The 12,563-nt window shown below is 45.3% G+C and overlaps 2 protein-coding genes across 4 annotated transcripts; both read left to right on the forward strand.

Annotated features, from left to right (window-relative positions):
* Positions 1–96: 96 nt before the first annotated feature.
* Positions 97–9,253, forward strand: LOC134007953 (nuclear receptor-binding protein-like). 3 transcript variants are annotated; one of them, XM_062447724.1, is made up of 18 exons: positions 97–236; positions 809–1,200; positions 1,381–1,503; positions 2,494–2,595; positions 2,847–2,936; positions 3,073–3,113; positions 3,310–3,404; positions 3,513–3,596; positions 3,774–3,832; positions 4,001–4,105; positions 4,213–4,345; positions 4,534–4,624; positions 4,711–4,761; positions 5,019–5,154; positions 5,555–5,608; positions 5,866–5,929; positions 7,262–7,317; positions 7,614–9,253. In XM_062447724.1, exons 2-18 carry the CDS (start codon positions 979–981, stop codon positions 7,707–7,709), a joined length of 1,602 nt encoding a protein of 533 aa, XP_062303708.1. In that variant the 5' UTR covers positions 97–236; positions 809–978; the 3' UTR covers positions 7,710–9,253. The 3 variants fall into 3 exon arrangements, with proteins under 3 accessions (XP_062303708.1, XP_062303709.1, XP_062303710.1); XM_062447725.1 differs by having other exon boundaries at positions 4,001–4,099; XM_062447726.1 differs by lacking the exons at positions 7,262–7,317; positions 7,614–9,253 and having other exon boundaries at positions 5,866–5,974.
* Positions 9,254–9,568: 315 nt separating this feature from the next.
* LOC134007959 (keratinocyte-associated protein 3) lies at positions 9,569–12,332 on the forward strand. The gene is made up of 6 exons (XM_062447732.1): positions 9,569–9,721; positions 10,042–10,226; positions 10,445–10,504; positions 10,626–10,823; positions 10,993–11,127; positions 11,274–12,332. The coding sequence occupies exons 1-6, from the start codon at positions 9,709–9,711 to the stop codon at positions 11,367–11,369; spliced, it is 687 nt and encodes a 228-aa protein (XP_062303716.1). The 5' UTR covers positions 9,569–9,708; the 3' UTR covers positions 11,370–12,332.
* Positions 12,333–12,563: the final 231 nt, after the last annotated feature.

Genomic DNA, 12,563 nt, shown 5'->3' on the forward strand with positions numbered 1-12,563 from the left:
TCAGAGAGACAACACACCGAACTGACCTGAAACAGATCAGAAAATCACAGGGCTGCGTTTTTTTAGCGCTGCTTTGGTGCCCTAGACAAACGGCCGTTCCTCCCCTTTTCCAACAACCAGCAACGTTACGTTTCTCTCTCAGTAGTTAGCTAGCTAACAAGTTTCAGAAGTAGCTAGGACAGCTACTTTAGTTTAACCTACGCCAATTCAGTAAAAGCTATGTTGTAACTTTCCAAGTAAGTACGTTGTGTGTTTCGCTTTCTAATGAGGTTCATGTTGCTAGTTGTTTATTGAATGTGGGGACGTGGCTACTAGTAGCTAGCTAGGTAATTAGGGAGAAAACTGGGGAATTTTATAGTCTCAGGTCTCGTACAGTACTAGCTAGTAAGCTAGCTATTATTCTACTGTTTTTGCTTTGAGTTCTGTGGGTGGGCCTTAGAGTCTAGCTACAGTAAATTCATAGATAAGCAAACGATATATTAGCTAAGCTGGTTGAATAAAGTGTATTTGTTTGTTGGTGTGTTTTAAGTACTTGACTTAAGTATTCATGTTAGAACTAGCCGGCAATGGTATTTAAAGTGAGTTTGGATTCGGTGTCAGCTAGCTAGCAAACGGTAGCCTGGAAGTAACCATCTACAGACACCTTAAGTTGTGACGCCTATTGATTTGAACCGTTGATAAGATATCTGATACGCAGTCTGAGGAAGTGACTGAGTGTGTGGTTGTGTCTGACTGTGTGTATTATAATGTCAGTCATTGTTACCGAGAGAGAAAGATATTTAAACGCTGGTGTCACATTTGCCTCCAGAGCACCATAGCCCTCGGCCTTGGGCAATGTGAAGGAGAACGGGTAAGCAGCAGGAGTGACCAGACTGTCCAGTCTCCCAGTAGTAGAGACAGGAATTCCTTCGCTAGCCCCAGAAGGTGAAGAGGCAAGCGTAACGCAGGAGAGGAGCGGAGCATAGTCCGGCTGCAGACATGTCGGAAGGAGATGGAAAACCAACGTCAGAAACCAAGGCAGAGACAATGTCCCCTAGTGCCCCACAGGTTTCCACGGCACCTGTGTCCCCACCTGTGTCCAGTCTACCTCCCGGCCCCCCCACAACCACTGCCACAGAGGATGAGGAGGAGGAGAGCGAAGATGAGTCTGAGATCCTGGAGGAGAGCCCCTGCGGCCGCTGGCAGAAACGCAGAGAGGAGGTGAGAGAGAGGGAGGATGGAAAGAGAATAAAATAAGGAAACGGAGAGGAACGAAAAGAGAGAGGGATCGGTAGACATAATGCTTTGTGTCACAGTTTTGTTGACAGATGCTTTGATACTGAAGCCTGGTCTGTCCCCCTCATCTGCTCCTTTCATAACCCCCCTGCCCTCCTTCCCCAGGTAAACCAGCGCAATGTCCCAGGCATTGACAACGCCTACTTGGCCATGGACACAGAGGAGGGGGTGGAGGTTGTCTGGAATGAGGTCATGTTCTCAGAGAGGAAGAACTTCAAGCTGCAGGAGGTATGCTGGTTCAGAGGCAGGAACTAGGAATCAGTGCAGACTGGGGAAACAATATGGTATTGGATGTGGTTTGATGTAGATCAGAATAAAAACAATTATGAACAACTGAAGCATAGACCTCTGGTACAGCATCTCCCTTATCGTCAGAAGATCAAAGATAAGAAGCGTGTAGTTCTAATAGTGTTTTGGTGGGCAGTGGAGTAAGAGCAGAGTAACATCTCTAAACAGTGTTGTACCCTAGTCTTGGTTCATATTTCGTAGGGGGTGTAATTTTTATATCTGTGCTGTACACACTTGTGTTTTTCACTTAACCCTTGTGTTATCTTCGGGTCATTCTGACCCATCAGTCATTGTGACCCACCTTCGTATTGCGACAGATTTACCGCATACAAAGACAAAGTGAAGCATTTTCTTTTAACAGCTAGGCTGTCTCAGACCCCCCACATTGCAAAGGTTAAAAGAAAATTATTTTAATTTGTTTTTGTATTGGGTAAAATTGGGTAAACACAACGATGGTTCGTTATGAACCTTTGGGTCATGTGACCCGAAGGCAGCACGAGGGTTAAAGCACATACAATCATATTGGTTCGTATGCTGCTGCTGTTGCATATCCCACCCTAAGGCCACTCTTTGATCTTCAAAGCTGTGTGTGTGTGTGTGTGTTTTGGGATATCTATATGTTGAACTCTACACAGTGTTGTGCCATCATTTAAGCCTCCCATCATGACCCCAGTAGCACCAGGCTGTCGAACCAGTATTCACAGTAGCACACACACATACAAAACACCATGCGGGCTGTAAACAGTTACAGACTCACTGGCAAGCATACACACAGTTCAAGGTGAAAACTGTCTGCCTGGCCTAGTTCATCCTAATGTCTTATGGACGTTCTCGGACTCCTTGTTTCTGACAGCATAAGTCTGTATAGTGTTGTATATGTATTATGTAACGTGCATGTATATGTGTTTGTCTCGTGCTCTGTCTCTCCAGGAGAAAGTGAAGGCTGTGTTCGACAACTTGATTCACCTGGAGCACCTCAACATTGTCAAGTTCCACAAGTACTGGGCTGACATCAAGGAAACCCGAGTCAGGGTGAGGTCTGGTTCTACTGAACAAAATCCTGCTGCATCCATCACTACCTGGATGGATGGATGCATGCATGGAGGGTGGGTGGGTGGATGGATGGGTGGATGCACGGATGGATGCATAGATGGGTGGATGGATGGGTGGATGGATGAATGAACAGGTTCAGCGACAGAGGATGGATGGGATCTATATAAAGATATGATAATGTTTGTGTTTTTCTTGATGGAAACTCCTGCCGCTGCCTGTGATGTGTCCAGGTGATCTTCATCACTGAGTACATGTCGTCAGGGAGCCTGAAGCAGTTTCTGAAGAAGACCAAGAAGAATCACAAGACCATGAATGAGAAGGTGTGAATATAACACCTCTCTGTCCGTCACTGTAGAGCTCTGTAACAGCACTGTCCATCCTACAGGAGGGGTTAGGGTGAAGGGTTAGGGTGAAGTCTCTTCTCTGAATGATCGCTGGTTGTTTGATCCTCTGCAGGCATGGAAGAGATGGTGCACACAGATCCTGTCTGCTCTCAGGTCAGTCATGAGGCTCCCCCACACTGACACACACATACACATCAACACACACGGAAGTACAGAGAAACAAGCTGAACTTAACCATATTACCTGCTTATATGTCCACTTTGTAGCAGCATAGAAATGGTCTTTGTGTCCCAGTACACTGATTACCACTGGTGTTGTAACCAAGGCTGCCCCCTTGTTGTATCCCCAGTTACCTCCATTCCTGTGACCCACCCATCACCCACGGCAACTTGACCTGTGACACCATCTTCATCCAGCACAACGGCCTCATCAAGATTGGATCAGGTACCCGTCCTCAAGACCAGCCTGCCAGAACCTAGACCCCCCCCCCCCCATACCTATATGGCTAAGATGAGCCCTGGTGACTGATGTATGTGTGTGTTTCTCCCCCAGTGGCTCCAGACACCATTAACAACCATGTGAAGACCTGTACAGAGGAGCAGAAGAACCTGCACTTCTTTGCCCCTGAATATGGAGGTAGGTAGCTTCTAGAGGCCCGACCACCACAGCAGGAGATACCCACTCGGCTCTGGAGATACCACCACTCTGGTACCCTGCTAGAGGGGGTCCTACACCTCTCTCAGACAAGCCACACGTTCAGATTCTGTCTCTGAGTCTCCCCCCCTCTCCTGTGCTCCTGTGTTGTGTCTGCAGCTGTGGCAGACGTCACCACTGCTGTGGATATCTACTCCTTTGGGATGTGTGCCTTAGAGGTGAGGGGCCTGTGTCACAAACGGGGAGGATGGAGGGGAGGAGGGGGTGAAATTGGAGTGGATTGAGGGGGCGATGGTGTTCGGAAGGAGGAATTGATGGCTGGATGGCACTGTCTACATTGAAATTCTCTGTAAACGTGTTTTTGGTGTGTGTGTGTGTGTGGTCAGATGGCCGTGCTGGAGATCCAGGGGAACGGGGAGTCGTCCTACGTGTCTCAGGAGGCCATCAACAGTGCCATCCAGTCCCTGGAAGACCCTCTGCAGAGGGTTAGTGTGCGTGTGTGTTTTTACAGGATGCATGTCGGGATATGCATTTTATTATAGCCATATACAGTTATGATAGCCTACTACATGACTGAAGTGTGTGTGTGTGGGTACAGGAGTTCATCCAGACATGCCTGGAGGCAGACCCCTCTAGGAGGCCCACAGCCAGGGAGCTGCTGTTCCACCAGGCTCTGTTTGAGGTGCCTCTGCTCAAGCTGCTGGCAGCTCACTGCATTGTCAGCCACCAGCGTGAGTCCCTCTCTCTCTCACACACACACAGAACCAGTGACCTATAACACACACTCTTGCACACACTCACCTGTAACCTCTCAGTATTCCTTACACACACACACAGAAAATATATGCACACACTATTGTGTCTTTTACACGCACACACCTCCATGCACACCCTGACTGACCTCCCTCTGTGTTTCCAGACATGATTCCAGAGAACGCCCTGGAGGAGATCACCAAGAACATGGACCCTAACCTCGTCATCGCTGAGAGGAAGGAGGGCACCCAGCTGCTGTAAGACGCCGTAGCACTGACTCCCCCTGACTGCTGCTGTTGTTTCTCTTATCTAAACCTTCCTCTCTCCCTCTCTCTCCCCCCAGGCTGTCTCAGTTCCCAGCCCTTGAGCTGGATAAGTTCCTGGAGGATGTACGGTAAGGAGAACAATAGATGTTTGTTTTTTTGGTATGTTTTTTTTGTATTTATGTAAAGTGTATTTATTTTATCAAATGTATCATTTTGCTACTGACCCTGAATTTAGCTAATACATTGAACAGCCACTGGGTGGCAGTAGTTTTCAACAAAAGAAAATGTCATGTGTGTATTAACAGCTCCTCTGTCCTCTCTGTCTCCCCCTCCTTTCTCTCTCACTCTCACTCTTTTCTCTCTTGTTACCCCTTCCCTCCATCAGGAATGGTATCTATCCTCTGACAGCGTTCGGGGTCCCCCTGCTCCACCAGCCCCCGCAGAAGGAGGTCACGTCCCCCATCGTCACCCCCTCTGTCAAGACCCCCACCCCTGAGCCTGCCGAGCTGGAGACGCGCAAGGTGTGTGTGTGTGTGTGTGTGTGTGCGTGCGTGCGTGCGTGTGTGAGGTGTTACTAGTAGTTAGCAAAACCATACAGTATTTGTATTATAATTTGTATTTTTTGTATTTTTATATTGTAATTTACGGCAACTTATATTTTATTTTATTGTATATTTAATTCTATTCTAATCCCACTTAGTACTGCTAGTTTATGTACCCTTAGTATAGATAGTCCACATATTTAAATTTTAGGTATATGTTTATTGTATGCACCTTCCTGCCAAAGCAAATTCCTTGTCTGTGCAAACTTTCATGGCGAATAAATCCCATTCTGATTCTGATTCATTTAAACCTTCATCCATGTTTAAATGGCCAGAATCTTAAGTTCACATCCTGAGTTTGTGTATGTGTGTGGTGCAGGTGGTTCAGATGCAGTGTAACATAGAGCCAGTAGAAGAAGGAGCCAAGCACCACGTGAGTAGAGTGAATGTATCTCTATACTATCTATACACCTAGCTCTATACTCCTAGCTCTATACTGTCTATATATCTAGTTCTATACTGTAACTTCTGATTCATTTTCATTTTAAAATGGTAAATCCAGTACACCTTCCTGTATCAGTCTGAAGAGGTTTGTTGGGTCTTTCTGACCTCCCCCCCTTCTGTCTTCCTTCCTCCACTCCCACTCTCCTCTTCTAACCTCTTCTCTCTCGTTCCTCCACTTCTTTACAGCTGACCTTACTGTTGAAACTGGAGGACAAACTGAACAGACATCTAAGCTGTGACTTGTTACCCAGTAAGTGACTTCACATCCATATCTGTTTATTATCATTCATAGTTAGTATGACAATGTGTTTATAAACTTGTGCCATGGGTGACAGATGTTTGTTAATCTCACATTGTGTGTGCGCGTGCGTGTGAATGCTCTCACTGGTAACACCTTATCTAAACACAATGTGTCGTTAGATTAAGACTCTATTCTGTCCATGGTATCTGAGGCATTGTTCATCTGAGCCTATCCCATATGTGTGTCTAGTCTGGGAATGGGAAGACTTTGCCCATCCAGCAAGGGCTGTACTGTGATACTCTGTATGTGAGCAGCCCTGCCTTAGTCCTGACCCAGCCTAGGCACGCATCACACACACACACACACACACACACAGTACTGTACCCACACTGTCACTGTACCCAGGGGAGTGGTCTGAGGTAAACACACACAACTGTCTCCCACCCCATACACACACACACACACACACACATGACAGGCATGTCTGATGTTACAGGCGTGTTGAGAATGTCAGGCGTGTGTGGAGGCTGCCAACAGCTGAGGCTGGGCCTCGGGGTGCAGTTGGCCATCCCACTGCTTGGGTTACACACACACAGGGATACACTACACACACACACACACACACACACACACAGGGATACACTACACACACACACACACACACACACACAGGGATACACGAGCACACACACACACAGGGATACACTACACACACACACACGCACACACACAGGGATACACTACACACACACACACACACACACACAGGGATACACGAGCACACACACACAGGGATACACTACACACACACACACAGGGATACACTACACACGAGCACACACACATAGGGATACACTACACGCAAGCACATACACAGATGCACACAAATATCCAGAAACACACATGGGAGACGCACACACAGGTCATATGCAGCTCTGCTCTGGCATCTGGACCCTTACACACAGGGGCTTAGACGACACACACACACACGTAAGGATACACTACACACCGACACACACAGACACACACACGTACATAAGCACACAGGTCATATCCAGCATGAAGCTCCATGTAGCCCTGCTCTGGTATCTAGAGGTGTGTCTGAAGCTGTTCTTATCAGGAACATAACAAAGATGTTCAATTAAAAGTCCAAAGGCAATCAACCCCCCATGTAACTGGGACACACTAAAGTGTGTGTGTGTGTGTCTGAAGTTCACTGACTGACAGCTAGTTTAATAGAAACAGGCTCACAGCCTTCCTCTGCTGAGCTCTGTCACTGCATGAGGGCAATCACACGTGTGTGTTGTTACCACTGACGACCCTGCCTGGTTTCTTTTCCAGATGAGAATGTTCAGGAGCTGGCTGTGGAGCTGGTCCAATTAGGCTTCATCAGCGAGGTGAGAGTGTGTGTGGGAGAGGGAGCGTGTGGGTGTAGAACATGAAGCAAATGTGTGTTGGAAGTGGATGTGTGGGATTTTAAGTGTTGAAAGTGGTAGATGAGAGGGAATGATTATGTGCTGGAATTAGCGATGGGTTAGAGAGCACACTTTCTCTTGCGCACACACACACACACAAACTGAGCCACCCACTCAATCTCAACTAACTCACAACTAGTAACTCTGTACCCTGCAAGCATGTGTGTGCTGTCTTCTCTGGTGCTCACCTCACGTGTGTCTGTGTGTGTGTTCCATAGGTGGACCAAACAAGGCTGGCTTCAGTGTTGGAGGAGGCATTCACCAAGTTCTTCAGCAGGAACGGTTCCCTCAACCCCGTCACCGTCTCTTCCTAACTCACTCACACACGTACACGCTCACACACACACACATACACTCCGTTCAGTGCCGGTGTCTGTCGATGATGTGGCATATTTGATGCGTCCTTCTTTGCATATCACCTTGGCCTGGATGAAGGAAGGAAGCTAGCTTAAAGAGTGACAGTATAATCAGTACATCAATGTGTCACCTGAAAGCTTTTAGAAAAGATATGTCCTCTTCCTCCCCCCGCCCTGCCTTCCCCTCCCCCTCCCTTTCCCCTCCTGCTCTGCCACAATCTTCACCGTTTGTCTCTGAGTAGCTGCACACGCACTACTTTGCCTTAAACATCTTAACGGTTCACCGGTATTTGTATCTTTTTGTGGTCATTGATGGATGTGCACAGTGTCTGCTGTGATTCCTACTCTGGGCGACGTGGCGGTTTTTCTTTATCCAGATATCATATGGGGTCAAACATCAATATTTAAGTAAAGAATGTGTCATTTTTGTTTATTTGGTCTTCACTTTTGTTCTCAATCTGATTGGTTTACTGGAGACAAAGCCACACCCCTATGGAGTTTGAGCCAATAGAATGAGAGGGGTGGGGATTTTATTAATTGCTGTATGCTCATTCAATTACAGGACATATCCAATGGCTGGAATTTTTATTAAGACATGGCCTTGGTTAACACTTACAGTATATTTGCCTTTGATTGTTGGATATAACTTCAGCTATACTTTAAAAGTACACTGATTGACCACCCTAATTTAAGTACGGTTATCTGATCAAATAAATATATATCTTTCTTGAAAAAGTTACTGACTTAAGGTAATCACGGTATTGTTGCTTAGTAAGAGGAGTGGTTCAGGTTTACGATCCAAAGATGATTTGGTGGAAGGAAGTACATACATATATATAGATATACTGTTTGTGGTCAAGCCTTCAGGCTAAATTCACCCAAATGTTTCTCTGGCTGTATTTAAATCCTCTGAAAGTGTGTTCTTTCTCCCCCCCCTCCCTTCATCTGTAATCTCTGATCTAACATGACTGGATGAGTCAAGTATGTTTACTGAGCAGTTTCCTCCCATCCAGTACCTGTATAAATCAGTGATTCCTCCATGAAAGGGAGGGTTGAGGGAAAGCTATGTTTCAGGTATTTCTAAGCAGCGAACCTCTCCAAAACTGAATGTTTTTTCGCTGGAAAATGTGGAAACGTGTTAATGAATGCTCAGCAGGTTAGAACTGACTGTCACTGAAGCCTTATCTCTCTGTCTGTCTGACCATCTGTACTGTGAAATACAACTAGCATTTATCTTCAAGCAGCACTTGTTAAGAGTCATTGATAGAATGAGTTAAAGCTATAAGAGCTGATTGTTTTTGCTTGGTTTGTGTGTGTGATTGAGCAAGTAAGTGAGATTCCTAATGTTTTTCATTGAGTGTTTTTGTGGTACTATATAAGTACAGTATAGGCCACTTGTGTGTGTGCTGTTTTGTTTTTTTAATGACAGACTCTGCAATGTATGACTTGCTTCTTTTAAAATGGTTGGGTACCTACTTATAAAAAATAAACATGAAAACCACTACCTGTGTCAAAATGCATCTGTAGCATCGTGACGTTGAATTCACGGTATTCACGGAACAGCCATCTAGTTGGTTATTTATAAGCCTACTCGAATTCAAAATAGTAACCGAAATAATGGATGGACATTGATTCAGTAGGGATTAAAATTGACTTAGTTGGTGAAACACCAATTTGCGAACACCAATATTTGGTCTTCTGACAGTTTACAAAATATGCCTGGGAAAAATATGAATTTGGGTGAAGGTCTAGATTCTAGAACCTCGTTTATGCGCTGGGCTCCCCAGTCAGAATATCATCACGCGAGACAATGTACTTCATTAGACTTCCGGGCAACAGGTGAGTTTAGCTACGTCACGGCCTGCCGAAGAGGAAAGGCGCTTTTACTTTTTATGAAAACGGGAAATAAACTTTACCATCTTGTTACTTGAAGGACATTTGGTGGATTCCTTACAAAATGTGTGGTTTCGGTAGGTTATCTTCAATTTCGTTTGACCATTCTACATTTATTTAGCCTACTTGATTAGGAAAATTGGAGCTTCAGTTTGCCCAGGTGGTCATGCTTTCGGCGCTTGCTGTGCAGGTCTACAGTTGTTCTTTTCGAACAAAGAAACAGGCATGTGACGGCATGTTAAATTGCAAATTGCAATAGCCTACAGGATAACTTCACATCGTTGAACTTTAGGTTATTCACCTAAAATATGCTTCACTTGTTCAACTTAAATCAAGGACATGACAGGGCACGTATTTTACAGCAGTTGTAGGCTACTATAAACTTTGTGTGTGACAGATAAGGAGAAGGGCCCTGGCTGGTTGATGAAGAAGGGGATCTCTCTGATCCTGGTGGGTCATATCAACTTCCTGCTTGGCGCCATCGTCCACGGCAGCGTCTTGCGCCACATCTCAAAACCCGACGGGAAGATCACCACCCAGTACACCGCCGCCAACATAATTTCCGTGACCTCGGGGCTGTTGGTCAGATAATTTATTCTTCCCTATAATAATAATAATGATTATAATGTTGATCAGATCAGTGACATCATTTTATTCCAAGCCTTTCACAGTGAAAATGTAAAAGATCTATTTGTGTATAAGACAAGAGGGGCAGGTTAGTGGAGCTGATCTGAAGCACATATTGCTCATACACACATCTCTCTAAATAAATCTCAGATTTGTCTTTGTAATGTTTGCAGAGTATTGCATCTGGGATTATTGCCATACTGGTGTCTAGAAACCTATCCAACGGTAAACTGGTAGGTTACCTATCTTGTCATCTTGTTTGTTATGCTGTTTCTTTACATTATCTGTGACATGGCTACATTTTCCTTGCCTTTCTTAATATATTTCACGTCTCACTCTCCCGTTTTTTTCCAGCACATCGGCCTTCTCATCAGTTCATTTCTGAACGCCCTGCTGTCTGCAGCCTGTGGCGTCGGCCTCCTATTGGCTATTGGCCACACTGTGGCGTACGATGGGCGGGCCCTGATGCAGGGCTGCAACACCACTGAGGCTCAGCTAAGCGCTCGCAGGCCAATCCAGGCGGACTGCCCCTTTGATACCACACGCATCTACGTGAGTTTGCCTCTCAAAAACGGGACTTACTTTCAAACACCCTTTTCTATACCTGATGATCTGTCTGAGGATGAGTATCTACCTCAGAGTAAATGTGTTCATCTCTTTCCCTCTCTCCATGCCTCTGTCAACCCACCGCCCCTATCTTTCTATCTCCCTATTTCTACAGGACACCACCCTGTCCCTGTGGATCCCCAGTGTGCTGCTAGCAGCCCTGGAGGTAGGCCTGTCTGTGTGGTGCTTTGTAGTGGGCCTGACTCTTCGAGGCCTGGGGCCCTGTGCTCATAGCTACATCAAAGAACAGGTAACGCGCAGACAAACGGACTCACTTTACACAGACGCACACTTGGTCCACTTTGGTTGATAGCATTACATAGTTGAATCAATCATACCCACACTGACCCTTTCATTTTCTCCGACACTCCTCACCCCCTCTGTTCTCTGTTATAGCTGGAAGATGAGGCTTTGACCAATCGGGCAGGAGCGGACCCTGAGTTCTCACGCCCTGGACTGAGCCTGATTGGACAAACCTCTGACTACCCATAATGCACCCTGGTGGTCCAGTGCAGCCAAAGATGTTCTCGAACCAGTAGAGATGGGCTCCAACCCTATTCCAATATATTTATCACACTAGATTTTTCTTCCAACTCTAAACTAACTCTGATTCTAATGAGATGGCAGATGAATCAGGTTTGCCACAACTGGGGTTAGAGTATAAACCTACCAGGAGGTAGTTCTCCAGGAACAGGGTTGGGAGCCTTGTAGAATTACATATAACCTTCCTGATCTCCCAAGAATACAGAGCACTCCACCTGGCCTTTGTTGACCATGTCTTCTGGTAAGTTTATTATTTTGAGGGCAAGGTAATTAATGTGAGTCTGACTGAAATAGATGGTGCCAAATGTTGTGTGTAAGTCAAAGTGAACACAGTATGTAGGGCAGTCTTGCTGGCTTCACCACTACTGCCTTCCAGCCTGAAGACCAGCAGTAGAACGGTTAATCTCAGGCTATGCTTAATCGAGCGAGTTGTAATCTTGGCACGCAATGTTAATCCCCGGTTCGATGGGGGCGGGTAAATATTGACACTAGGAGGTGACTGACACCATCAAAACAAATGATTTTTTTTCCTGTGCATGCCGATATGAAGATTGTCCTTGCAGGGTTGCAGTATGTTTAAATTACCCCCCTTTTGTCTTTGGGATTGTGTTAGCCAAGGCATCCGAATGAGCTGGATCATAAAGAGAGACGTTTTTTACGTTTCTGTTAAGCAGTTTTGTGGATTTGCTAGGATTAAGGATACCCTGTACTTTGCATTGAGCTCTTCATTTGCCCAGTGATTTTTTTTTTTGTGTATGTTTGTACGGTTTTGTTTCTGGTAGTATTTTATATAGTTGTAACTACGCATTCTTTTTAATCTTTTTAATCAATTTGATACTATTTTTTATAATTAAATGCAGTTGTGATTTGTAATTTATTTTTGAACATTAAAGAGTCATACTTTTTGAACTACCTGCTCTCCAAGCAATAATTGATTTGCTTATCAGTAATCAGAAGCACTTCTTCACACATTAACATCTAATTACGTTTTTTTATATAAAATTGTAGGCTATTTCAATTTTCACTAGTAGTGTCGCAAATTATTTTACGATGTGATCCCTGGAACACCAAAGGCCAAAACTAAACCCCTTGAGAATATAATTGATTATACTCCCGGATGGTTTCGTGTATGCACACAATAGA

The sequence above is a fragment of the Osmerus eperlanus genome, chromosome 21 (genome assembly GCF_963692335.1).
Source record: "Osmerus eperlanus chromosome 21, fOsmEpe2.1, whole genome shotgun sequence".
NCBI classification, from domain to species: Eukaryota; Metazoa; Chordata; class Actinopteri; order Osmeriformes; family Osmeridae; genus Osmerus; species Osmerus eperlanus.

What these genes read in the sequence shown, in the direction of transcription:
- LOC134007959 (XM_062447732.1), top strand. An exon ending in CCGTGACCTCGGGGCTGTTG is followed by an intron (nt 10,227 to 10,444) that starts GTCAGATAATTT and finishes TAATGTTTGCAG; the next exon opens with AGTATTGCATCTGGGATTAT. An exon ending in TTGATACCACACGCATCTAC is followed by an intron (nt 10,824 to 10,992) that starts GTGAGTTTGCCT and finishes CTATTTCTACAG; the next exon opens with GACACCACCCTGTCCCTGTG.
- LOC134007953 (XM_062447724.1), top strand. Translation starts at nt 979, where the DNA reads ATGTCGGAAGGAGATGGAAAACCAACGTCAGAAACCAAGGCAGAGACA. An exon ending in AAGGAGGGCACCCAGCTGCT is followed by an intron (nt 4,625 to 4,710) that starts GTAAGACGCCGT and finishes CTCTCCCCCCAG; the next exon opens with GCTGTCTCAGTTCCCAGCCC. An exon ending in AAGTTCCTGGAGGATGTACG is followed by an intron (nt 4,762 to 5,018) that starts GTAAGGAGAACA and finishes TCCCTCCATCAG; the next exon opens with GAATGGTATCTATCCTCTGA.